General features: G+C 43.7%; 2 protein-coding genes across 3 annotated transcripts in view; both read left to right on the top strand.

Moving 5' to 3' along the window:
• SMARCAL1 (SNF2 related chromatin remodeling annealing helicase 1) overlaps positions 1–17816 on the top strand; it is a gene marked incomplete at its 5' end in the record, with an annotated part of 35884 nt that extends 18068 nt beyond the window's left edge. The window contains 8 exons of one of the 2 annotated variants that reach the window (XM_082285470.1): positions 5400–5540; positions 10717–10935; positions 11711–11781; positions 13921–14023; positions 14711–14893; positions 15392–15492; positions 17018–17114; positions 17493–17816. In XM_082285470.1, coding sequence (XP_082141596.1) covers positions 5400–5540; positions 10717–10935; positions 11711–11781; positions 13921–14023; positions 14711–14893; positions 15392–15492; positions 17018–17114; positions 17493–17651 — 1074 coding nt within the window. In that variant the 3' untranslated portion in view covers positions 17652–17816. Of the gene's footprint in view, positions 1–5399; positions 5541–10716; positions 10936–11710; positions 11782–13920; positions 14024–14710; positions 14894–15391; positions 15493–17017; positions 17115–17488 lie in introns of both variants that reach the window. The other variant, XM_082285469.1, reaches the window with a different exon arrangement.
• A 3887-nt stretch (positions 17817–21703) lies between these two features.
• Positions 21704–25002, top strand: RPL37A (ribosomal protein L37a). Its single transcript, XM_082285482.1, has 4 exons — positions 21704–21761; positions 22737–22865; positions 24126–24208; positions 24853–25002. Exons 1-4 carry the CDS (start codon positions 21759–21761, stop codon positions 24914–24916), a joined length of 279 nt encoding a protein of 92 aa, XP_082141608.1. The 5' UTR covers positions 21704–21758; the 3' UTR covers positions 24917–25002.
• Positions 25003–27284: the final 2282 nt, after the last annotated feature.

Genomic DNA, 27284 nt, shown 5'->3' with positions numbered 1-27284 from the left:
ATAATTGGGTTAAATCAGTACACTGATAATAAAGATGACTTACCTTGGATATTAATTTATAATTTGTCTTGTTAGACAGCCAAACTGAATTTCCACCTCTGAAATCTTTAGCTCATGGTTACAGCATTTAAAGCCTTATTTTAGTTTTAATATCTGACATTGACTGGTTTTCAAAATGAAGTGGTGTTTTTAGCCACTCAGTAATAATTCATCTTTTCCTGCTCTCTTGTATATATTGCAGGCAAGTGTGGTATGGAATTGTCAAGCCATGTATTAAACATGTCACCTGTCAGTTGGGAATTTCTAGACATTTTTTTAATATTAACAAAAGCCACAAATTTTGTGTGTGCAGCACTCAGTATCTTTTCTGACATACGTAGCTGCTACCGTGACAGAGATACAGAAAAGTTTTACTTGAGACAGAGAAAGAAATTTTATAATGGCTGGATGTGTGCAGTGGCTGTGCTCGCTGCCTCGTGGCTTGCCCCAGGTTGTCATTAGTTCAGAGTAAATATACAGATGTGTTATGCTGAATTTACTGTTAGTGGATAGGACTTTGAGAGGAACTTAGAACTGCGTGAACAGTAAGATAGGGCGAAATAGCAGCAGCAAGATGTTTAGGCCATATTTCTTATTCCCTTCATGTTCCAGTGGATGTGCAAACTTGTGGGTGTGCAGACTTGTACATGGGGGAGAATGCTCTGTCTGCCTACATGGAAGCAGGTGACAGAGTATGCACACAGTCTGTGTGCCTCCCTGCAGAATTACGGAGGAGGATTGATTGAAAACTATAGTAGAAAACAATTCTTTGATGTTTGGTCATGTGGCAAAAATCCTGCTTTCAAAGTCAGCCAGCTTTCACACCGACAGGTCTGTGCTGGCAGCTGCCTGAGATTCGTCCCCAGCTGCAGCACCTCTCACAGTACTCAAGAGCTAGAGGTTGCTGTGTTCAAAGTGGTCTTTGTGTCTTGTTTCCATGCGCATCAAAGTGAGAATAGCTTCATAGTGTTGGGCTTTGGCCGAGTCACCAAAAGGCCTGGTTAGGCCTGGCATGTCCTTGCCCCTACTTCAAAGCTGTGGCAGTTGGTAATAGAACCTACTTGTCATCTTGCTGTTTTCTGTAGTCTCATGTTTGGGATTAAGTTCTCCTGGGTGTACTGACAATACTGGTTGTTCCCTTCACCTCTGCCCTGCATCTGCTTCCCTCAGAGAGAAAGTGTCAATAGTATTACACTTCTTGTAAGCATTTTGTTTTTTCCTTCTAAGCTTAGACTGGCTCAGAGATGTAAACATAGGAGAGGGAGTACAGATACTACCCATATCCTTAAAACAGCAAAGCCTCAGGGATGTAGATGGAGAAGAAACAAACAAAACAGAACTTTTCCACTGAACTGTAGTGAGATCTCTTGGGGACGAGAGTGGAAAAGAGTCTACCTGTTTTTACCAGCCAAGGTGCTGCATGGTCTTTATTCTTCTGGAATTGCATGGAGTACTGCAAGGCATGGAAACTAGGGAAGGTCCCAATGAAAAATGGATGAGTTTTTTGGAAGCATGACAATAAGTAGTGGAGAATTGCATTGGAAACTGAGAAATAAAAGGTACTATCTAATAAATTCCAGCGGCATTAAATGTTCTTATGCTCTTTGTGCTCTCTATGAGCATTGCTTTCCAACGTGTGGGTAATATTACTAATTTGATTGTTCCCATTGAGCTGCTGTTTCAGTTAATAGTCTGATGCACATCCTGAAGTTTGCAGGGTTAAAGGTCTTTGGTTTTGTTATGGGAGTCCAAATACACCATGTGGCTGGAATCTAAACCTTTTGTGCTTGTTGCCATAGAGCAACTAAAAATAGTGGAGGGAAACAGGTCCATGCTGAAGGTAGAAGGTGAGGAGGGAACACAAAAATTTTTATTTCTGTCAGGAAATAAACAGGAGCTGTCTTTAGGTGTTACAGATCTGTATGGATTAGATAAATAAACCTTTCCTTATTGTCACCTGCTGAGAGAAGGAACTTCATCTTGAAACTGAAGAAGCTGTGGGCCCTCAGGGCTTCATCTTCAGATCTGCTCTTACCTTCCAATTTCTTTTCCTTCTTGGAATAGGAAGGCAGTTTAATTTGCTTCAGTCATAGCTTATCACTGCTGGTTGACACACATTATCTGTCTAGATGTCACTTAACAATAGGGAAAAGTATTTATATTTTTTTGAATAATTACTGTAGGATCATCTTCTGAAATGCAGAGCTCTATCTCTTGCCCAAGTACAGAAACAGACTTCTGAAAGCAGCTGCTACTCTTCCCCTTTATCCCATCTTCTATTTCATCAGGTGATTATTTTATTATGGTCCTTCTCAGATTTTTCATTTTGCAGGATAAGCTATTCTTAAGCTAAGCAGTTCAAAATGACACCGTAAGCAAAAACTGGGGACATGAGTAATTGTACAGCCAGAACCAGCAACACTTATTTAAGAAAGTATGTCAGTCTGTTAGCATATGGCAGAGCTCATGCTGTGAAATTCATTTAACACTGAGACAGTCATTGTATGTTAATGAGGCTCTTTGCATGTTCAATTATTTGTTTGTCACATAACCCCTTCGCCTTGCCTACTCCCCTCTGAATTGTTGGCTGCTGGGTCTTGACCTCTAAAGTAAGTGCCATCATTTCTTAAATTATTCTTTGACTTTCAAAAGTGACTTTCGTAAATGTTCTCACAGCTGTGGAATTAATTCTTGCTGGTGTATTGTGTAATGCTACAAAGCCACATTTGTCTTAGGCTACTTAGTAAATGAGAACTGCAGACCAGATCTCCACCAGCTCCATGAACTTCATGCCTAAATGCAGCTGAGCAGCTAATATTAGTTCTTCTATGTGAAAATATTATCAATTGATAACAGATCTGATTTTGTTAGAAAGTCCTTTCTGGCCCCTGCAATCTTATTTTCTGTGGTGGTGTTCCATATTAGTGTTACAGACCTTTGAAGAAAGAGGCTACATGCTTACTCTTGGCAGCACAGAGGGTTCAGCAGGAAACAAGAATTAAGCAGTGATCAGCAGAGACTTCTCTGCAGGAGCAAATCTTTATTGGCATCTATTCAAAATGAGTTGCCACTAGAAAAAGAAGTGGGAATCGGAGCCATTTCTTTCATCCAGAATTTAAGTCAGCCTTCAACACTTGGAAATTTGTTGTCCTAGGTTTTTGGGTTTTTTCTTCTATTCTTTCTTGAGCTCCATCTGTCACAGGTTTTAAAACTGAAAGGGACCTTTGGGATAATGAGTTAGACCACCTATGTTCCATGAAATTTTCTGGAATTAATTTCTGAAGTTCTCCACAGCTCTTGTAGAGTTAGTGTCTTTTGGGGGTTGGTTGGTTGGTTGGTTTTGTTGTTGTTTTTATTGGAGTTTTTTTTACTTTTCAGTTTGCTTAAAATGGTTAATTAGAAGATATGTCACAGCCCTTGGTTAAGAGCTTGTAGTGGTTGAATACCGTGTCTGTTCAGAAATAAGTTACACACAGCAAAGCAGCAGCTGGACAAGTTTAGAGTTCAAATAACCTTAACTTCATCATTCTCTCTTTTGACACCTATTTAGGGGCTGGGTAAGGAGCCTGACTAATTGTTGTGACTACTGGGAGTTAGTGTTTCAACCTCATCTTGTGCAGCTCCTGGGGAACACCCTCTGAAAGAGCCTTGAGAACAGCATAAACCCTTTCAACACAGTTGGGTTTATGTTGCATTTGTTATGTCCCTGGTCTGTTTTGTGTTCTTGCTTTGGCTTGATTCTTACATGAGATGTCTGTAATCCTGTGACCTTCATGTTTTCCTTTTTCTGGCAGTTGCCTTCTGTTGGTCCATGAAGAATAAGTTTAATTTGGAGGTTTCTTGCACTTGTGGGACTTGCTTGTCTTGCACTTCAGCAGATTTCTCAGGGTAGTACCAGTTTCCTCCTCAAAGGTTTCTGCAAGGTGTCAGATATTGTCTAGGTTCTGTTCAGTCGTCCTCTAGTGTTACCTTAATTTAAAAAAATTACCTAATTGCTTCTTGATCACTGTTTCCTTGTGGGATTTGGTATGTCTGGTCTCTGTGACTCCTTCCTCTTTTGAGTAGCATAGGCACCTCTGTCTTGTGCAAACTAATTCTTACTTCTGACACGTTCAAAGGTTTGACCTCTCCTCTTACTTAGTTCAGTAAATATCCTGCATTTTTAAATGTTTGTGGGAATTGTCTGATCCTGGTGGTGATCACATTTCCCTCTGATCTGTTTAATAGGGATTATTGGAGAAGGCAAGTCCCATCTTGATCACAACCTATGTATAAATAGCTGATAGAGTCTTGAAATAATTTCCAGAACTCTTTTTCCACCAGATTTGGTTGGTAAGTGGATGAAACAGTTGAAGAGATCTGGGTGACTTGTTGATCTCAGTGAAATGATAAAAGAATTTAATTTTCTTTTTCATTTAAATGTGAATGAGTGGTTGGTACAGATGTCACTCAACAATCTCTTTGTTATTTTAATGAACCTGCATTAAACTATGCAGGAAATTGCAAGGCACATGTAATTTAACTACAGTATGTGAATTTACAGCAGTAGAAATTCATAGCTTTTATCTAATAATAGAATTAGGTAATAGTGGAGGTATGAAGGTAGAAGTACATCTTGGAGACTTACAGTGTAATTTTTTTCCTCCACTTCTTGGAAGCACCTCCTTTAGATGCAGGTTTTCCGCCCTCTTCCTGTCTCCCCTACAACACATTTTACAATCTTACATGATTTGTATTTATTCTCTCATGTTCTAGCATCCAGCCAGCTGTGCCTACACTCAGCACTGGCTATCAGATCTTCTGGCCCTGCTTCAGAGAGCTTCATTTTTTTCTCTCTGCTAGTATAATTTTTTTTTAAAAATGAACAAAGAAGTAAGAAAAAAATCCTTCTTCTTTATATCTCTTCTGCTTTCGTGAGAAAGACAGTGTGCTTCTGGCTTGCTGTGACAGGTTGATTATGAGAGAATTTATTTTGGAGATGGGGATGTACCTGAGAGGGTGTGTCATTTTCCTTTGATAGCTGATTCCAAATGAAAAGTTGAGCCAGGCGTAAGATATTAACGTGTCTAGTGGGTAAATGCTGATTCAGAAAGTATTGTAGTAAAAATGGACATCCCTGAGAGCATGTCAATGGTTATTAAGCAACTGTGTGGTTTGTCCTACTCCCTAGAAGTTTGAAGCATTGTCCTTTAGTGTCTTCAGGCAGTGACGGTGGAAAGTACCTGCAAAGGTGAAGCACTCTTCCATTTACGGTACTTGAACAGGGAGGTCTGGGATTTTCTTTCAGGACTGGGGTGACTTCTTAAGTTCTGCTCTGTTGAAAGCTGTTACGATTATGATGCCCTGCTTGGCTTTCCCAGGCTGCCAAGAGAGTGATCCTGCTTTCGGGAACGCCGGCCATGTCCCGGCCTGCAGAGCTCTACACGCAGATCGCCGCTGTCCAGCCAACGTTCTTCCCACAGTTCCACTCCTTCGCGCTGCGCTACTGTGATGCCAGGAAGGTACTTCAGTGGGAAAGTGGCAGACTGGGACTCTGCAAAGTGGGGAGGCTTTTTCTTCCTTCCTTCCTTCTTCTTTCTGCCTGATATTACATCTGTTTTTGAGAAAGTCTCTCTGCAGGGTAACATTTTGAAAGCTCTTAAGTTGAGGAGATTGAGGTGCTGCAGTGGTGGACCTGAGACATGAAAGCAGTAGTGGAGCGTATTTTTATCAGATCTTGCCCCCCTGAGTTTTTTAAACAGGCAGAGTAACTATGGAGCCTTTAAGCAGCTGCAGGTTTGGGCTAGTTGATTTAAAAGATCCCAAAAAAACCCAACCAACGAACCAAAAAAAAACCCCAAACAAAAAACAACAAACCAAAAAAACCACTTTCTAGTCTTAGTCACTGTTTGATAAAGGCCTTTTTTGCTTGGGATTTTGGATTTTATACCTCCAGGTAAGTAAAAAAATCAAGACTTACAGACTATATCATTGTATTCCACCCTCTTCTAATTTAGGAAATGGATGCAATCCTCAGCATATTTTGAAAATAACCCCTCTGCCAGCTGCTCAGCAGTTGTTTCCACAGAGTTACTGAGTCCAACCATTGCAAGAAGCCAGCTTTGCAGGAAGCCAGTATTTGCAGCCATGATAGGAAATGTCTGCCTTGCTGCCAAGGTATGGGCAAGTCACCTGCACTTGGATTTGCCATCCTTAGAGCTGCTGTGTGTGTTGGAACACACACTGCTAAGAGAAGAGCTTTTGCTGCTGCTTCTTGTACACGGAGGCTCTAGGATCTTCTGTGCTGGTTGCATAGACACAAAAGAAGGACTCAAATCTCCCTACAGCTCTAGTTCAGAGTGCTTAGCAAAGTGGTTGGAAACACCAAATGACCACTTCAGTGTTCAAAAATATTCACTGAAGAATTGACCATCATCAGTGTATGCCATAAAAATAGTTACAGCTATTTGTAGGGCTTTTGTGTTTGTTTTCTTTTCTGTTTGGGGTAGCTAACATATACCCAGTTTCCACCAAGAAGATTCTTACTTCAGTCTCATATGAAATTCTTGAATCCCCTTTTTCCTAGATCTGAATGCCCACTTTTGCTTTCATAGCCAGTGTAGTGCTGTTCTATGTAAGTCCAAATGTGCAAGTCAGAGGAGCACTTAATTGGCTTTGGCAGTCATGTGCTCATGCCATTGATTAGAGTAAGGCCATTAGGCTGCAGAATCACAGAGCATCAGTCCTGGGTCTCCATCCATAATAGGAATCGGACGGAGGGAGAGACCACATCTTCTGCTAAGCTTCATTATCTTTAAAATGGAAAGATTCCTTTCTGAGCATTCCTTTCAGAAGGCTTCCTAGAGGGAAATAAAGAAATATGGTTTAATCTTCTTGGTTTTCTGCAGTAAAATGGAAAGTTGCAGCATGTGAGTCTAAGTAGGTTTGGCGTTGGATAAGCCCTGTTAAGGATAAAGTTCTGCACAAGTAGCTGTCATTTCAATTACGAGGCACATGAACCTTGGATAAAAGAAATAAAATAGTTTTACAGGATCCAGGTTGTAATAGCGTGTTCAGTGTAAATGACTTTTCAACCTGCAGTGAAACTCAGCATGGAGGTCACAGTCTGTATCAGCTTCCCTTCAAAACCTCAGCAGGGTTTCTAGTACAGTTCTGTTTCTGCGTTTGACCTGCCTCTCCTAGACAGTTGAACATTGTTGGTCTTCTCCATGCTCACCTGGGACATTTTGTTACAGTTCATGTCAGTAAATTATAATGTGAACCTAGGAAGAATTTGGTTATTTGGAGAAGTGGGGCTGCTATAAATAGAGATGTAGATAGTGTTAGAGAAAAAACCGGGTCTGCTGAATACTGGGTTGCCACTCGGCAATGAATAAATTTAAAAGGTGTTTGGATGATTGTAGTTGGTTTCCTCATGACTGTAGAGTGTCCCTCACATTCGTTGCTGCAGCTCTAACCTGAGACTGTGTTAGGAGTTGTATCCTTTCTGAAGAACTGTTGTGGTACTTCTGCTTTCAATACTCAAGTAAGTTCTTCTTTCTGTCCTGAAAATTGGGAGCATTATGAGTGGGGGTAGAATTGCACAGAACCAGAGAGGCTTTGCAAGGCTTTTGAAGATCTGTAAGGAGGAAAGGTGTTATGTAAAAATGTTTTGGTATTAGTAATAAATCCGATTGCATTAGAGGATTAAAGAAAAATTGGCAAACCTGATCCATTCAGTTTAAAACTAAAGTCTGACTAGTTTCTGTTTCAAGATTTTACGACAGAAAACTGCAAATATCTGGCAGATCTGATTAGAAAAGTTACCAAAGTTTATAATTTTTTATTAATTCAACCTTCCAGCATCTGTACTTCTAAAAATGTAGCAAGTGAAATGTCACCTGTTATTTACAAGCTATCCCAAGACTGTTTCCCAAAATACATGCTGTGAATTCATTTTTCAAACTGGCTGATGTTGGCAAATATTAAGTAATTTCTATCTGAGCACATGCTCTGAATTTGTAAGAGTTTGGCAGCTTCTGCTAACACTGTAATAAGTTTACTGACTCATGTAAGATGCTGTAACACTTTGGTAAGAAAATCACAGTTGGAAGCATGTGTTCTGGAATGTTATGGATCAAAGCCAGATGTGTATTTTGGCAAAATAAATGTCCCTCTTTTTTTCTCTCTTTTCTTCTCCACATTAGGGTATACTAAGCTAAATTTTCATAATTCCAAAAGTAATTATCTCTATAACTAGCTAGGTGCAGCACAGAGCTAGGATGTGTCCTTGTTTGCAAATTGTTCCAGCACCATAAGAAATACATAACCTAAACATACTGTGGGGAGTCTGCCTGTATGTACTTTTTAATATGACAGTAGATGGTATCTTGGCTCTGTGTGTGCCTTTTTCTTTCCCTTATGAGGATGCTGCTCTTCTGAAGTCAGTTTGGCTACGTGGACACAAAGCATATGTATGATTTGCTTGTTATGGAAGTGGAAGGTGGGAAAACATGGGCTTGTAAGTGGAATGAGATAGCCCAAGGAGCTGCCTTGCTGAGCAGCCTCATCATGTTGATCCCTCCTACTCAGCTACCGGTGCACTGAGCAGTGTGGGCAGTGGGCTTTGGAGGCTGGGCACAGCACCAGGGCAGTCCTTCTTGGTTCTGTACATCTGCTCTGCTGGGCCCACAGAACCTGAGAAATACAGAAAGGGAGCATAAAGACTGTGGCTCAGCAATGTCAGCTTTCATGCAGAGTGCCTAAAGCTAATAAACCCAGCTAGACTTGAGCTAGCTTTTCATAGACCTGAGGGATGCATCTGTGTTGCACTCTTGGTTTCAGGGAAGCAGAGCAGTGTTGGTTTTTTGTTGGTTTTTTTGAGGGGTTGGCTAAGATCCAGGTGGGCTTATTAGCTCCAGCCCTACACCACTGGGCTGTCATTAGAGCCAAAGTTTTAATTCTGCAGGATTCAAATTGGCTTTGTGTTTAGGGTTTGAATTGTTTCCTGCTCTAATGAACCAACTGTAGCTAATCAGATGGTGCCATAATTATGTAGGAATATATTAAGTCAAATGAGTTTAATGATGGCCATAAGTACCAGAATCTGAGTTAGTTAATGGTTCACATCAGTACAATATGGCAATAGAATTGCAGATTGTTTTATCTCAACCTGAAGTAGGAACATTCACTTTCAGATATCAGAGAGGTCTTACTTGCTTATAAGCTCTTTGATTCCTCCTCTTCCTGTCCCACAGCATGTTCTCATCCCTGTTCCATCAAAGCACCACCCCTTAATACAGTCAGTAGCATGACTAACCTTACGGCTAGTGTGATTTATTTTTTGTCTTGTGCATTCTAGGAGAGGATGGGGGATGCAGTGAATACTTCGGAGCTTCTTTCTCTTTTACTTCCATTTATGTGTTGTAGCAGTTTTCTCTTGGGGAAGACAAAAGCAATATAGATCTTTAAGGTTAAATCTATTTTATTAATTAATGTAGCACACTAAGTGCGGAGCAGCCGATCAAAGGTGTTGGTGCTGAGGCTCCTCACATCTCCATTATGTGCATTTCAGGAGGGAATATGTAGTGGTCTACTTTGGATTGTTATTCCAAGACCAGAAGTTGTGTTTTTGGACACTGCCAGTATTACTTAGAACTAGAGCTATGAGGAAGATTTCACCTCCCTCCCCACCTTGGTTTTCAGTATTCCTGTAGCTTTATTCCCTATACTTATTTGTGAAATTTAAGCAGAAGGGTTTCTTTTTTTCCCTTGCTTCAGCATTAAAACTGTATTGGTCTCTTCTCCATAAGAGAGTTGTTTTAAAGATGCTTCTTTTGGGGAATGTACCAATTTGGATGCCACTGTTGTTCTTTCTCAGAGAACAAATGATAGGCTGTGGGGTTACTGGTAGCAGAAGTGATGAGCTGAGATTAACTGAACAGATGTATATTGCCTGCACACAGGATCTTGGAGGATAGGCCAGGTTCAGAGGGGAGTGCTTCAAGGAGGAGTAAATGAATGGCTTGTTCAGAGGAGCTTTGAAGTGATGATGCTTTGAAGAGACAATGTTTGAAGTGATGTTTTTTGGGCCACAGTTTATTTATGGTTTGCTTGAGTCTGAGCCAAACATGGTAGTGGCAGAAATAGAGTATGTCAGGAAGCAGAGCAGGAGTCAGGTCACAGTGGAGAACAGGCAGTTCTGACCTAGCATGTCAGACAAGTGTAACAGCTCTGTGAAGGCATCTGGGTTAAGGATGTTTGTCCTCGTGCTGTTAGAGAATATTTTTGTGTGTCTCTCTGCTTAAAGCTGAGGTATATGTGCATGTACAGAACTGCAGTGAGTCCTTTTGGCCTGCTCAAAGCTGCAGGTGGAGAGCAGCAACACCTTGCTGTGTGAGAGTGAATACCAGGGCACAGGGCTGCAGCAGGAATCCTTGCCACCTTTCTGCATAGTCTTCTTCCCTGCACCTCCCTGAGCTCTTGCAGATAGGAAAAAGGGAAACTTGTAAGTAATCTTTTCATGTTGGGTGGATTAGTTTGTATGTTTCTACCTTATTGCCATTTTTGTCAAATCTCCTGTGAACTGTCAAGTTCTTGCCTTGTCCAGTTTCCCTGGAAATTTTTTCTGCTTTTGGATTACCTGCAGAGCAGTTCTCTTATAGGTTTGACACTGATAACTGCTTTGATCTTTCCCAGATGCCATGGGGTTGGGACTACTCTGGATCATCCAACTTAACTGAACTGAAGATTTTGCTGGAGGAGTCCATCATGATCCGACGTTTGAAATCAGATGTGCTTTCCCAGCTTCCAGCAAAGCAACGCAAAATGGTTGTGGTAGCTCCTGAAGGCATTAGTGCAAAGACCAAAGCTGTCTTGGCAGCTGAAGCAAAGAAGATGGCCAAAGGATATGAAAGTGTAAGTCAGAAACTACTTTCATGATGAGCCATTGCTATTTCAGGTACTTTTATTTAAAAACATCAGTGAACAAACAGTACCCTGAGTTCCAAGAAGGTCAGAGCCATACCTTACGTGAAGGCACAGTTTTAAATGAGTGTACAGCACAATCAAAACTAGCTCAGCTTGATTTGATCTAAGTGGTCTACATTGTCCCTTTGTGTGAAATACCATTTTCCCCTCTTTTTTTCTCTCTTGTTAGTAATTTCTAATTGTCTTTCATATCTCTTGCCTCTCTACTTACTCTCCTGTCTAGCCACTCATTCAGCCTACGAAAACAGCCTTGATTGGAGCTGTGTTGTGAACAGAGCAGTAGCCAAAAATATGAAGGGTTTATTTTTGCTTTCCTTGTTTGTTTTCCTTGTATGGGTGGAAAATGCATGTTCTAGGCTCCTAGGTTGCTAATACAGTTCTTACAGAACATAGGGGTTTTTCCTTGCCATTTTAGTTGGGACACGCTTTCTCAACTAAAACTGCATTTGTGATACACTTGTCATCCAACTTGTAGGAGTTGAGTGGGAGGTAGGCAAGGAGGTGTCAGGACTGTGTGAGTATCTGCCGTACCCAGTGGCGAGTAGGAGACTTTCCCCACCAGGCCTCTATTGCTGTGCTTTTTTAGACTGATTTTTTTTCCTAGCAAAGTGTTTATTGGCAGCAGCAGGCATCCCAGATCTGTAAGCAAGAAGGAGAAAAGGCATTTTTGAGACTCAAATTTGTTTATCTTTTCCTTCTACAGAAACAACAGGAGAAGGAAGCTCTTCTTGTCTTCTTCAGCAGAACAGCAGAAGCTAAAATCCGCTCAGTCGTGTAAGTGCCGTGTCATTGCCTCATTCGTGCCTGGTAAAATGTGTTTTTTTCTGCTGAGAACAGGGAGACAGTGCCCTAGAGATAACAGTGCAGGCACATGAAGCATAGCCTCAAGTCAGCCTAGAAAAACTTGATTGTAATTACAATGCACTAAACATTTTCTTCTCTTGGAGTTCTTTGGCTGAATAAGTCTTCTGATTTCATTCCAGATACAGATCTAAACTGTCATTTGAACCATTTAAAATGACTTTGTGTTTTGGACTTGGATCAAATTCCCTGGTCTGGACCCTATTTCAGTTTAAGGAGCAGGGGAATAATGAAACTAAAAGCATCAACAGAATTTGAGAAAACAAATGCTGCAGTTCTGCTGCAACAGGAGTCCTGAACCAAAAAGCTTATGAGATGGGCTAAGCTTTAATTGTAGTGTGCTTTAGGAATCTCAAAGCTCCTACTGAAGTTCTTGCCTCATCCACAGGGCTCACATGGGACCTCAGTAGCAAAAGTTTTGTACCACAGGTGTGCTTTTAACTCTCTCTTCCCTAGAAATAATTTCTTTTTGTGCCCTTTCATCCTTAGCCTTTTTGCTGAGACTGCAAAGGAATTGCTTTAGGTCATAGCATAACTTTCTCATAAGTAGTATGCTAATAATATAAAAATGGTTTACTTTCCACAGCTCTCCAAATGTAAGGACCAGCTGATGTGCACTGTGTGATTTCAGTCGCAGACCTTGCCACAAAATTTGCCTGCTTGGCACAGAACTGCACTTCATAGTCCCAGCATTCACTTCTGTAGGAGAGTTTCTTCCTTTTATGTTAGTGAACAGTTAGAAGAGTGTCTTCTTTTCATTTCAGTTGCAAGTATGAACTGAATATAAAACCATGAAGTGCTGTTTACTTGACTCTCTGGTAGGAAGCAGTCCATTTTTTTCTGGGGTTTAGTAGCATTTAAAATATCAGTTAGTACCAACTGTTAAGGTACAGTACTGTCTGTACTAATGGTACTGTCCAATGATCACTTTCCATGTCTTAACCCTTGATGACACATCTTCCATTGCTTCCATTGAAATTACATGCCATTTCTTAAATAGAATGGGGGAATGAGATATAAAATAATTGTGATGTGTTGGTTGGCATCTGCTCACTACTCTGAATGTTCACTTTGATATTTGTTTTAAAATCCAGCAGTCCCACTTCTCTCCCAGATTTCTTTGTTAAATGATACTGTCATGTAATGGGGATCTGAACATTATGAACCCTGCAGAGTTGTCTGCCATCTTAATACAGTGCTGGAAATCCTTCTTGGTCTTTTTTAGTGACAGTTGCTGCTGACCTAAGATGTGTTGTATTTAGCAAAGGTCTTGGTATTTCTGATCTTCACAACAACTTTGCTGTTCCAAAGAAAAGATGACATTTGTATCATCTGTATGGGCTTATAGGTGTTCCTCAGGCTCTAGCTGACCTGATTGTAACACAAGCTACTACACAGAAATGGGTTCTGTAGCTGTGCTGCTAGTCCATGGGAAAAGCTAGATGTTTTCATTTAAGTGCATTTAAAAGGAGTCTTGTTGCCTTTCATTGCCCATTAGCCTATATGCATGTGGATAACTCCTAGAAATAGATGAGGAATTTAGATTCTTAAGCTGGAGTAAATTGTCAGTGGGAGCCATTGCAAGAAAAGGTGGTTTTTTTCTGATCATTGTGTTTAGAGATCTTTTCTTCTGTTATAAAAACAATTCCAAGTAAACCCAGGAAGTTTAACTGCATACAGATTATTTTAGTGTATTTAGAAATACAGATGAGTGAGTGAGATTGTAATTAAGTATAGATGGGCTTCAGTTGATTGGCCTGGGATGTCATGTTCCAAGTACGATACAATAAACTGATTCTCTTTGGTACGCAAGTATAATGTAGGCAGCTATCTGCCTGTGGTGAAGAAAAAATTAGGGAATTTGCCTTTCTGTATTTTAATCTATAGAAGACTTGACTTGCTACTTGCACTTTACTGCAGCTTTTTGTGCTAGCCTGTTTCCTGGTGTCTGTGTATAGATGGGCACTATCTGCAAAATTTGTTGTGAGCAAAGTCTGTATTCTCTCAGCATATAATCTTATAGTGTTTTGGTGTTTTTCCTTTTTTATGTAGAGAATACATCCTGGAGTTACTGGAAAGTGGGACTAATAAATTTCTGGTGTTTGCTCATCACAAGATAATGCTGGATGCAGTAGTTGTAGAGCTGAAGAAGAAAGTAAGTGACTGACTGATTTGTCTTAACTTTATCACTGTTCCAGCTTCAGAGCTGTTGAAGAGCCCCCTGGATTTATGGCTGGTCAGATAGTTTATTATGTCTGTCACAGTTAGTGACAGAGGTAATTTCTACTTGCTGTGCTTCTGAGTGTGCCCTTCACCAAGGGAGCTGAGCTGTCAGGGTGAATGCCTCACAGGATGCACTTTGTATTAGCTGAATGGCTTTTATTGTATTTAATGTTCTTTAATTCCACTGTCTGCCCTGCAGCGTGTGAATTCTTAGAGGAGTGTTACTCTGTGTGGCCATTGTTCTCCAGGCTTTCCTCAGAGGGAGAATGTGACTACCTAAGCCCACCATCCCTGCCTGCCTTTACCTCTGTGGTACTCTTACATTTTTGAACTAAGATACTGCAGGGAGACTTGATAGAGCTGCCAATCATTACTCTTGACTTCAAAATTGTTTGTCTAACTTTTCATGTGAGATTTCCATGGGTGCTCCTAAAGCATTCTGGGTCATGCTGGGGCAGCATGAAGAATGGTTTAAGATAACATTCTAGACTATAACCCACAGTGACACTGGTGACTTTGCTCAGTGGCAGCATTGGGTATGGAATCCACTAAAACATGGAAGGAGTATACAAGAAAGGGGACACCAGGTCTCTAAACAGCATCTTCTGCCTTTTCACAGCACGTTGAGCACATTCGCATTGATGGCTCCACATCTTCAGCTGAGCGGCAGTCTCTGTGCCAGAAGTTCCAGTTCTCAGAGAAGCAGGCTGTGGCTGTCCTTTCCCTCACTGCTGCAAACATGGGCCTGACATTGTCTGCTGCAGATCTGGTGGTGTTTGCAGAGCTCTTCTGGAACCCAGGGGTAAGTGTCCTGGAGGGGACAGGGATTGGATGTTCCCCGGAGAGCAGAAATGTTGGTAGTTAGGAAATGTGGCAGGTGACTTTCTCTAGGGTTTTTCTCTTTCTTTCTGTCATGTCTGCTGGCTCTGCAACCACAGGTGCCTGGGCTTGAACCTGTGAGGCTGGTTTACACAGCTTGCTGGCAGGGGAAGGTGGCACAAAAGGGAAACACGCTTCTATCTTAATTTGGCAGAGCTCTTAAGGGTTTGCCCAGCCAAGACCTGAAAGGGTCCATCATCAGTGCTGACCTGTACTTCGGAAAATTGCTCAGTGCGTTTTGGGAACCTCGTGTACCAGATTGCTTCTTGGCTTAGTCTGTTTGAGAATACAGGTCTGGACAGGATCCAGATAAGAAAGAGTTGCTAAGCAGAAGAAATGAGATCTTCCTGTTGTCTGGTGCTTACACTATTTCTTAGATGTTGCAGTTCTCCCTTTTTATTTGTCATGTTTTTATGTTAAGATTTTGATCCAAGCAGAAGATCGGGCACATCGAATTGGACAGACCAGCTCCGTTAACGTTCACTACCTGGTGGCTAAAGGCACAGCAGATGACTACTTATGGTAAGAAGGGAGGCAGACACTTTGGTTCTCCTGCCACCTGTTTCCACTGTTTGTCACAGATGTGGTGTGAGGGGTTAATGCTAGTGCTGATTTCCACAGCCTGTGAGGGGAGGATCAATATGTGTCAGTCAGGGCTGCTTCGAGCTGGTGATGCGGCCTGGCTGCAGTGGACATGACTAAGTGGCTGACAAGCAGGAGGAATAGAAGTAGTTACCTGACAAAGAAAGGGCTCTTAAGAGAAATTCTGGGAGAGCTAAGGCATCTGAAACCTTCCCAGTCTCCTTGTAAGGAGGAGGAATTGTCTTAGATAACAGCCCAGAACATTCCTGTGCTAGGGTACTGTAAAGTGCTGAGACTTCCAAACAAAGTCAGCAGACGCCGGAGATGGTTCAGTGTATTGCAGATCAGGTCTGAGGAGCAAGCTGGCTGCTGAGTGCTTGGATAGGGAGCTGTGGAGGAGGACTGCACTATTGCCTTCCTCTTGCTCTTCAGTGAGCCCTTCAGATGGATTAAAAAGGTGCTATTGACCCACCTCTGGATAGTTGTGGTATGAGCCTTTTTGGCTGCAGTGGGAGTTACCAGTGAACATTAGTCCTTAGGGCTGGGGAATCTGACATCTGGGGGCAGGGAGGATCTGAGGAATCTTTAGTGCTGCAAGGGAACTGACCTGCAAATGATGGAAAGAAATTATCCACCAGCTGGTTCATTTAAAGTCCAAAATTACATCTTTATTACCTTGTTTAAAGGAATGAATGAACTAAGTGAACTTGTGCAGTTCCCAGAATATAATGATGGCAAGTAATTATAACCCATACAATGCAAAGATCTGGAAACTGATGCATCACCCAAATTTCATGGAAAGTTAATGACAGTAATTCTGCCTTTATTTGTGAAATGCTGTCTGTGCAGTCATTAGTGCTTAATGGGGAAGAAATATAGCTCTCAAAAGGACAGTGGCATCTTTTTCAAGACAGGACAAAGAACAAGAGGACGAGGCTATTTGGTAAATGCATTAATTATGCCGTGGCCTTGGATCTTTCAGTGCCCAGTTTGCAGGTGTGGCTGGGACCTGTTGGCCTTTTGGGCCAGTGATGGATTCTTTCTCCTGCTGTACATTGGGAGTTATCCTTGAAATGCTGATACATTTGTTGTTGGGGCTTACCATTGCTTGCATTGGAGACTGAGCACACAGGCTACTTGGAACCCCTTTTAGCTGCATCTTCTTGTTCTGACTTCATACCATTGGTGTTGCCTCAGTCAACTAGTTTCTCTGTTGGATGTGTGTATTCTCCAAATGTTTATAGCCCCAAATCCTCTGATTGTTACCAATTTAATTGATTGATATCCCAAGACAGCATGCAAGTGATGATAAACAAGAGCAGGACAGGTTAAGGAACAAACAAACTTTGGTAGAAAAGCTGTCTTTATACCCAGCTGTATCCTTTTTTAATCTACACATAGTAAATGAAGCAGTGTCCTTGATGATACATTTCTCCTTTCAGTAATATCTGTTTATCACTCGTAGGCCAATGATTCAGGAGAAAATCAAAGTGCTGGGCGAAGCTGGTCTTTCAGAAACCAATTTCTCCGAAACAGCTGAGTCAACTAATTACTATGCTAAGGTAATTGACCTGAAAGAATATTGGTGGTTCATGGGAGAGGCTGAATGGGCTTTGGCTTGTGTACATCTAGATTGGTACAGGTGACCTTACACCTGTTCTGCCTTTAATGCTGCAGACCAGATTGTTCAACTCCTCCCGGGATCCACACCTTGACTTGGACTCTCCACAGAGGTTCCAAGCCTGCTACTTGCAAGGAGGCCTCTTAGCCTCCATGTCATATGTATGTCTTTGAGTATGTATGTATGAGATACGTGTGTGTGTATCGTATATGGTGTGATCTATACACACTGTGTAAGGGGAGTGTCCTCAGATTTTGCTTACTGTGTTTTACACGACAGTGTGGATGCAGATCCTGTTCTGTTCTGTTTCCTCAGCCAGATCCAAAGCAGAAGACGATCTATGACCTTTTCCAGAAGACCTTCTCTGAGAGCAGAGATGACACTGATGATGTTTTGTTTTTGGAGGCAGCTGATGCTGGCTGTGAGTTTGACTCTGGGAGTGCTTTGCAAGACAGAGAAGCAGAGACATGTTCAGTGAGTCCCAAAAAAAAGCGGCGTATTGAGGAGTTTTTCAAAGAGTAAATGGTGACAGCAAAAGAGATGGCAGCTAAGAGATTTTTTTTTTAATTAAAAAAGAAAAACCAAAAGCAATCACGTATTATTTTTTGAGTTTTTGAAAATAAAAGACTTGAAGTTTTCTGTATCTCTGGCATGTTTCATCTCAAAGGATGAGAAGGCAGTCTGACAGTGTGACAGATGTGCAGTGCACACCTGGCAGCCTGCAGGGTTTGCAGTCAGTCCTGGTTTTGCCAGTGACTGAATGGACATGGGAAAGTGTCATTCTGCTGTGTTTCAGCATGTCAGCTTCCACAGTTGTTCTGTTTAAAAAGCAGATAATGGTCCCCAAAGCAGAACTGGTAAGAAAACCAACTCCTCAGCAGCTGCAGAGTGCTTTTAACAATCAGTTTTCCATTTCCAAAAGTCTGTATTTCTAGGAGTTCGTTCCCTGGCAAATTTGGCCATTACTTGGATCACTCACAGATTGGCTCTTGGGTATTCAGTTTGGCCATGAGGAAAAAAGATCCAGACAGATCTTGATGTTTTGTGGAAGTGGGGAAGAGGAGGGAAAAGAGCAAGTTACCACCTAGAAGCTAGGTAATGTAGCTGCGTACCGGTGTGTATTGCCTGTTTTAGGCAGATACCTGCCTCAGCACACTCATCTCTGGCCTCGTGCTGAATATTAGGACCTGCTCCATGGTGTGTGCTGCTTCTGTCAGTGGAGGGTGAAGCTTGTGCTGACTGCCAGGGATTAACCCTGACGTCTCAGGGAGGGGAGGTGTGTGTGTGTTTTCTTCAAGACTAGACTGATTTCTACAGATGAATGAGGAGGAGGACACAGGCAGCCTTTTGCTCGTTTTGTAAGAAAGTGATTCTGGACTGAACTGTTTAAATAAAAAGTTGTTCTAAGTTGTGATTCCCCAGCTTTTGGTGGTACTTCTATTTTATCATCTCCCAGTTAGCTGTGTTTTACAGCTGTAATCTGTGGAAAAGGTGGCAAACTGAAGGCTTACATTGAGCTCCTGGAGGCCAGCAGCTAATGTGCTGTGGAGGTGACGTGCTTGGCTCTGTGCAAATACCAGACACTGACAAAAATACTTCTCTTGCGTGGCAGAGGAGAAAAATGTTTGTGCTGTAAGATTAACCTGATGATATTAGGTATTTTTTCCTGCATTGAAGGGTTTGATTGTTCCATTTTCAGCTGGTGTCGTCATGGAAATGCCCCACAGGCTGGATGTACAATTGTGCTGGGTGGAGAACTGCTTTCCATTCATGACTGCAGATGGTGCTTTGGGGTGTGAGCAGTAGCAAGGGGTGTTGACTGGGCAACTGCAGGAAATGGTTTATCTCTGGGTCTGAGGATGAGAGTTAATGAGCACTGCTCTTGCTTCAGCAGCTGGCCAGGTGATGACACGCTTTTTGACATTTTTAAATGTCTGTCATCTTGAACACAGAGTATTTAATCTGTAGGACGAGTGATCTTTCTACTTGCAAAGTGGGTTGTTCTGAGTAAGGGGTGAGAAATGTTGCTGTCTGCTGACTGAGAAAAAATGCAAAAGACATCATTTGTATACCCATATTGTTGTCTCCTATAGAAGTAGTTATCTTCTTCGTAAAGCTACAGCTATTTCAAAACTACTTTCCTAAGATAGATTGAAAGTACCCTTGGAGAATTCTGCTTCTTAGAAACTCGATTCATCTTTGATTCATCTCATTGTCCATATGTTGGTAAATCCCAGCCTTGGTAGAAGAATGCTAGATGTACTTTCCCTTTGTTAGGACCCATAAAATCTCGGTTTGCTGCACAGATACAGAGGTTTTTCAAATACACTTGAAATTCACTTTATCCTTACTAGATGAAAAGGGGGAGAAGAACCTTGCAGGAAAGTGCTGTTAGTGATCACTTCAAGGGATTGGAGAGACTACAGGCCTTATCCTGATGGCACCATTAGTCCATCATTAATATGGTGAGGAGGTGGCTGGGCAGCTGGCAGCAGGCTCAGACAGGATCTCCAAGGCTTGCTGACGAGAACCTGTACAAGGCAGTGTGCAGGGTGCCAGTGAGACCCACAGGCAGGCTCAGGAACATGCAGCACTCCTGGGGACTCTTGCACCTGCCCACTGAAGATGATAGAGCTGTATCTTTTTGGCATTATCTAAAGCCAGTAGAGGAAAGGGAAGGATCCATCTTACTGGATCTTGGAGCATCTTACTGTGGCTGGATACCTGCTTGTACACCTGCATCAGTGCTCCCACCCATGTTCGAGAAAGGTGTGTTTTCAAGAAGGATGGCAAAACAGCAACAACAGGTTAAAATACCTGAACAATAAGCTGGAGCAGTTCCAACTAAGTGTTCTGCGTGCCCCAGGCTGGCCAGCTTCATGTGCTGAAGAGTTCAAGGGGCTGGACTGTCAAGGCAGGGCTGTGCTGGCCTGTCTGTGTCCTTCATCTTCTCAGTCACTTGGAAATGCGTGTTTACCTTGGCAGTGCTGGGAATGGCTGTCACCCTGGGTGGCTGGGTTTGGTTGTTGCCAGAGCTGTCTGTGACACTGGTAGATGATGGATATGACCATGTGCTGTACTGTCACAGCAAACCTGAACTCTGTAGATACCAGGGAATAGCAGTAGGTTCTCTGGATGTGTTGGCTGACAATTTATATGTTTGTTTAACCATATCATCACTAAGCAGCCAAAGGAACTTACTTTTTCTTTTCAGTTTTCTAATATGTTGGTATCAAAGCTGTATCCTGTGAGTCATCATTATGACGAGGATCTGAAAAGGGCAAATATATTCCTAGGATATATCAAATGAGATTTTGATTCAGCTGAGGGAGATATAAATACCATTGCCTAAAGCCTTGCTGAGCCCTCATCTCAAACACTGCTCTGGCACCAGCTCCCAGAAGAGCTTGCAGGGATGAAGCTTGGCATGACAGAGGGAATTAAAAATGTCAGTGTTCAAACCCTCAAAGCAAGAGCCAAGAGGGGAGGTGACATCTGTCCCTGAGCAGCCCCTGAAGTACAGACCCCAGCCAGGGAAAGTAACACAGTGGTAGGGTACACTTGATTCCTTGATTCCCTCTTAACTAAATAGACTGCTAGTGAAGAGGGCTGTCATGGGTTGAGGCAGCCAGGGTGGGTATGGAGGAAAATTACCTGCAACAAGTACCTGGGGACAGTTTCTCTAGGTGGACTGGGAAGCTCCAGCCCACTCCTGGCAGGAGGGGGGATGAACCGTAGCTGGCTCTGCACATCAAAAAGCTCTCAGGCTAACTGGATTACATTTCTTAACAGAGGTTAATGGGTTGCTAATCCCCTTAACAAGCATTGCAGCTCGGTGGCACTGGTGTATTTTTTCTCGCTGTGTTTTGATGCTGGGAATCACCCCTGCAGCGGCACATGAGGGCTTTTGGGGCTGGTTGTGTCAGCACTGGGCAAACTCAAGGAAATTAGGAAGTTGCCTTGACCTGACCTGATGCCAAAATTCTTGAGATCTCATGGTTTAGGGCTGGTATGTTTTACGGTAAGAATTCATCCTCATTGATTTTTATATTTATTTATTTACTTGTTCTGCAGTTCTGGTCATGTTTTCTGCCCCCGTTTTGACATCTACCTGCTGTTTATTATCTTTAAAAACGAGGTGAGTGAATGGAACTGCCCCTTCTGTTCTGCTGTGACCTCCCTCGGTGGAAACCCAGGAGTGTGAGCTGCGGCGGTGCTGGCGCTCATGCACCGCCCGGGTCTCACACTGCGTTCCGCACGCTGGCTCAGGCTGGAAGGGACCACGGTGCTCATCTGGTCCAACCCCCCTGCTGAAGCAGGGCCGTCCCAGAGCACACGGCACAGGACTGCAACCGGACGGTTCAGAAGAATCTCCAGTGAGGGAGCCTCCACAACTTCTGTGCCAACACTAAGGCCGCCCTTGCTCCCGTTCCGGCTGACCCGGGCCTCGGTGCGCCCCCGACCCGCGGCCAGCCCCGAGCCCCCGGGGCCGCGTCCCGCCCGGCCTGCCCCGTCACTTCCTGCCGCGCCGGCCCGCCCGCGCCTGCGCACTGCGGCTCCCTCTTCGCGTCGGCGCCGGGGGAAGATGGTGAGTGAGGCCGGGCTCGTCCGGCGCCATCCGCCGCCATCCGTGCTGGGGCCGCCGCGCTGAGCCCGCGGGGCGCGCCCGGAGCAGGCCGGGGCCGGGGGTGCGCCGCGTCCCCCAGCAGGCCCCGGCTCCGCGCTTCGCTGCGACAGCGGCGCGCTGCGCCCGGGGGAGGCGGCCTGGGTGAGGGAATGGCAGCCGGGGCGCGGGGGAGAGAGGGGCTGCGGCGCTCCGTGCCACCGCCGGCTGGCCTCGGGAGGGACGGGGCTCTGCTCGGGCTTGGCGGCCGCACCGCTGCCCGAAGTGCCCCGGCAGGAGCTGGGAGGCTGCAGCAGCGCCAGGCCGGCGGCATTTCATCACTAATGCTCCAGGGGAGGGCAACGAGGAGGATTGGAGGACTGGAACAGCTCTCTGATGAGCACAGACTGAGGGAGTTGGGCCTGTTCAGCCTCTTAAGAGGCGATTAGGAGGGGATTTTATGATACAAATATATAATAATTAAATAACTAAAATAGTGTACGAATATCTAAAGGGGGCCGTCAAGAGGCTGGAACCAGGCTCTTCTCGGTGGTGCCAAGCAGTAGGACAAACGAGCAGAAACTGATGCGCAGGAAGGTCCCCCTGAACACGAGGAAGAACTTCTTTACTGTGCAGTGACCGTGCACTGGAATAGGCTGCCCAGAGAGGGTGTGGAGTCTCCCTCACTGGATATACTCAGGAACCGTCTGGATGCAGTCCTGTGCCATGTGCTCTGGGACCATCTTACTTGAGCAGGGAGGTTGGACCAGGTGACCACTGAGGTCCCTTCCAACCTGACCCATTCCATGACTCTGAATACTCAGTTTTCCCAGCGGCAGGGGGAGGCTGCAGCCCGGCTTTAGGATGCTCAGCACTCAGGTGACAGGAGAGGAGAGGGGAGCAGAGAGGAGAAGCTTGTCCTTGTAGGGTTGAAGCTTACCCTGGTTTGCCTCCCAACAGGCCAAGCGCACCAAGAAGGTCGGGATCGTGGGTAAATATGGGACCCGTTACGGTGCGTCCCTTAGGAAAATGGTGAAGAAGATTGAAATCAGCCAGCATGCCAAGTATACCTGCTCTTTCTGTGGCAAGGTGAGAGATCTCCTTGCCCCCCAAAAGTCTTTAAAAATCACATTGTTATTGATGCTAGAAAGGTGATTTGATGCTTTCAATAACTTGTACTGAAGAGAAACATGCTGAGTTCTGAGACAGGGACTAGTGTGTGGTGAGCTTTGGGCTACTGTCAGAGTCCTTGAAAAAGAGAGAGTAGACATTTCACATGCATTTTAGTGGTAGTTAAATGAAAACAAACATAAATTAAATGAAAACAAACATAAATTACATTTCGTTATACAAAAGAGTGACCAGTGTTGCCATACTGTATGTTTTATGTAATTAATAAAATAGACCTGACAGAACTAAAGCATCACACTTGTTGTTTTGGTAATTAAGGCTTGACTTGAGCTTTTTTTTTTTCCCCTTCAGTAACTTTTTACAGCATACCTGGAGGAGGAGGAGAGCTTGCTTTTCCCACTTTTAACTTTTGATGGCAATTGCTTACTTTTGTGTGCTGTATAACTCTGGATGGGGAGGAATTTCTGATAGGAAGTAATCTTACCTGCATGTGTACATAATTAAAATTCACTGTTAAATCTAGTGTTTGACAGTTTGAAAGGCCCATCAGCTTATGCTTTGCACAGATATTTTTTATTGATAGCTGTAGAGTAGGAATCTTTAAAGTGGCTGGAAACTTAAAAACATTTTCATCATGGGTTTTCTTGCTTTGATTTGGTGTTGGTTTTTTGTTTGTTTTTAACTTACTGCCTTTCACTTATGAAGTGAGAAGGTTCATAATCTTGTCTGTAGAGCTGCCTAAATCAGGCATAGGTGTGGGCAAACCTCTTGTCACCTCTGCAAAGTGATGGGTACTTGCATGGGGGAGGGAGTTCAGTATTCACCGCTCACTCTTTTGATGCTGTTTGAAGTGGGTCTGGGTTAGAGCAATCTGGGGTTGCCCACGGAGTCCTGGGAACAGTGGTGTTACCTGAGTCACCAAACCAGGTGAGAATATCAGTTGTTATGACCAAGTTAACTCCTTACTATTTTTCTCCTTCAAAATAAGGTGAATTTTTGATGATGCCTTTAGAAATTTCCCAGTGTATATCTGAATAGAAGGTGTTTCAGAAGGACTTTCCCTGTTCTGCAGAATTTGAGTAAAAGGTTTCCCTGACTCTTTCTTGCCTTAACTTGCCTTATAGGAGTGCTGTGGTGTGATGCTGAAGTCCTTGCTTGAAGTTTGTTGTTTGGCTTTTTCAGATGATGGAGAGGGATTTTTTTTTCCTTCTATTCCAGACCAAAATGAAGAGGAAGGCTGTGGGTATCTGGCACTGTGGATCATGCATGAAGACAGTTGCTGGTGGTGCCTGGACTTACAAGTAAGGAAATGAAGAAGCTCCTATCAGCATTTATTCTCATATAGCTGAGGCATAATACAGTTTTTGACTTTTTATTTATTTTTTAAAATTTTGACCTTCTAACCATTAAGTATATCTGTCTTGAGTTAGTGATGGGGGGAGTTGCTTGTTCTGTTAAAATTTGATTGCTGTGGATCAAAGGCAATTTGATTGCTATTGTTTGCAATAGGCAAAACCAGATTTACTCCAAGAAAAATTATTTTCATGTTTTCCTTTTGTTGTAGAAGCAAAAAAATTGAATCATAATAACCTTTATTGTGAGGGTGCTGTTGCTTACTCCCTTTCTTTGCTCTCTTTCCCCCACAATTCTGTAGAAGACACTCTTGCCCCACATGTAGCAGTTGTGAGGGATCTGAGCCCACACATTTGTGCACGTGGTGGGTGCATGACTGGGAAATTTGGGTTGGGATGTAGCCTGTGAAGATGCATGTGCTTTGTGGATTGAGGCCTACGCTTTGTTGTCAGGAAAATAAGTGGAGTTAGACCCTGTTTGACAATGCAGGCAGATGATAACAATTTGAAATGATTAGTGCTTTCTCAAAAAAAAACTCCAACACCAGCACAGTTGTTGTGCCACATGCAAATGACTCTGCTTCTTCCTCCAGTACCACCTCTGCAGTGACAGTCAAATCTGCTATCAGAAGACTGAAGGAATTGAAAGACCAGTAGAAGCTACTTCCTGTTCTCCTTGTGAAACATCCTTTTTTCTCCACTGTCAAGATCTGTCCTTTTACCAATAAAAGGGTGATAATGGAGTGGAATAATGTTTGTCTTTTCTGCAAAAAGTCTTGTCTGTCATGTTACGTGTGATGGGTGCCAGGTGCCCACCAAAGCTGCCCCATCACTGCCTTTTTCTTCTGGACAGGGAAGAGAAAATACAATGAAAGGTTTGTGGGTTGAGATGAGGGTAGGGAGAGATCCCTCACCAGTTACTGTTGTGGGCAAAACAGACCTGACTTGGGGAAACCAGTTTAATTTATTACCAATTGTATCAGAGTAGGATAATGAGAAATAAAACCAACTGTTAATTCCAGTCACCCTTCCCTTCTTCCCAGGCTCAACTTTACTGATGATTTTCTCTCCCTCCCCAGCAGCTGCACAGGGGGATGAGGAATGGGGGCTGAGTCCATCACATGCTGACTCTGCTGCTCCATCTTCCTTGGGGAGGGCTCCTCTCACTTCCTCTGCTCCAGCATGGGTCCCCCATGGCATCACAAGTCCTGCCAGCAAACCTCTTCCAGCATGGGCTCCTCTCCACAGGGCAGAGGTCCTGCCAGGGACCTGCTCCACTGTAGGCTTCCTACAGTGTCACAGCCTCCTTTGGACATAGCCCTGCTTCAGCATGGAGTCCTCCACGGGCTGCTGGACTGGAATGGCAGGTTTATTTTAGAACTGTTTGGTTGCTGTGGAGTGAAGGTATGTAGCTGTTTTGGTTAGGCATAGAAATAACAACGTAAAAGTATAAGAAAATACATATATAAGAAAAGAATGAGAAAAAGGTACAGAAAAAAGGGGGAAAAGAGAGGAAAAAAGGAAAAATACCACTACTCATGGATCCAGTGATAAGACTTGGTCGTGGGTGATTTCAATGTCCTTTGGTCCAGGTGATGGTCACAGTCTTGATCTGTGGGAGGTGGGGGAGCCCCTGAAACACCAAGTTCAGTGGGTTAATACCATTAGGTGTGGTGGGAATGCCCACGTACCTCCCCTGAAGGGAGTGGGGTTTCCACCGTGTGATGCAAGATTGTGGTTCATGCACTGTCCAGGCCCAGAAATGGGTCTGGGGGTGCTTTGGGGGTCTTTTATGGCTTATGACCTAAGACAGCTGCCTCATGTTAGCGTAGGTGAGCAAGGGATGAATGCTGTCAGGCCGACATGTGCATGTGAATGTCCCAATACCTTCCAGGGGAAAGGGGAAATGGAGGAGGCATTTCACATCTCAGCCAGTTGTGTAAGGGAGGACACTGGCATGGTAAGAAGCATTATCCCACCTTGCAGGATCTGCTTCTTAATGGCCTTCTCCCTCATCTGGCTCAAGAACAGTTTATTGCTTAACAAAAGTTGGTTTGAAGTCATGCACCTCACCAGCTGCTTTTGAAAAGGCCGATTGAGTCATTAACCCTTAAAATTTTCAGTCTCAAAGGCAGACGCCTGGAGCATCTCCTGTTTCTGCTGCACTGACCTGGGTACCTGCAGACCTGTTCCTCTCACATACTCACTCCCCTCTCTGGCTGCAGTTGCTGTTGTGTGGGCTTTTTTGTCCTTAAATCTGTTAGCCCAGACACTCTACGATCATTGCCAATAGGCTCATCCATGGCGAGTGGTGGGTCTGTGCTGCAGTGGGCTGGCACTGGCTTGGGCTGGTGCTGGCTCTGTCAAACACAGGGGAAACTTGTGGCAGCTTCTCAGCGAGGCTCCCCCGTAGCGCCCCACTACCAAAACCTTGCCATGCAGACCCAGTGCACTGTTCTGTATTTATAGGTGTTACTATAGAGACCCTAGCAGTGCTATCCAGTAGCTTTGAGTGGCTCTTGTTACTGGCGAAGCCATTAAAAACACTTCCCAGTTAACTGCACACTTTGTTTGCTGAGGTGAATCTGAGGAAAGCTTAAATAACTTGGAGAAGCTTGGATCATATTGGTATGTCCTTCTCATCTGTGCCTTGAGGAATAACAGAGCTGCATGAGTGGAGGAATGGGCAGATATAAGGGGGGGGGAAGAGAGAACGCATTAAACATCTCTGTGCCTCTTCCCATTTCCTCAAGGGACTGGGGCATGTGCTGCAAGATGGAGAGAAAAAGAGCATGTGGACTGGCTTGGTGGAGGCTGGAATGGTAAAAGCAGCTGGTGCTCTGCTGCTGGCTGGTGTTGCTAATTCTTCAGCACCACCCACAGATAATCGTGTATACAGCCTGTGGCATGTTCTGTTGTCCGCAGACTCGGGGTTAGTCCACCTGAATGCTTTGCTCCCTGTGGCTCACTCCCTCTTGGTCTGGTAGCAGGCTATCCTGTCTGTGCGTTCGAGTTGCCTAATCCA

This window comes from Coloeus monedula (genome assembly GCF_965178545.1).
Source record: "Coloeus monedula genome assembly, chromosome: 7".
Lineage (NCBI taxonomy): Eukaryota > Metazoa > Chordata > Aves > Passeriformes > Corvidae > Coloeus > Coloeus monedula.
The sequence above is the reverse complement of the archived record's forward strand: the minus strand, read 5'-3'. Positions and strand labels throughout refer to the sequence as shown.

Coding starts and splice junctions, on each gene's coding strand:
- RPL37A (XM_082285482.1), top strand. Junction 22,866..24,125: donor CCTGCTCTTTCTGTGGCAAG/GTGAGAGATCTC, acceptor CTTCTATTCCAG/ACCAAAATGAAGAGGAAGGC. Junction 24,209..24,852: donor GGTGGTGCCTGGACTTACAA/GTAAGGAAATGA, acceptor TTCTTCCTCCAG/TACCACCTCTGCAGTGACAG.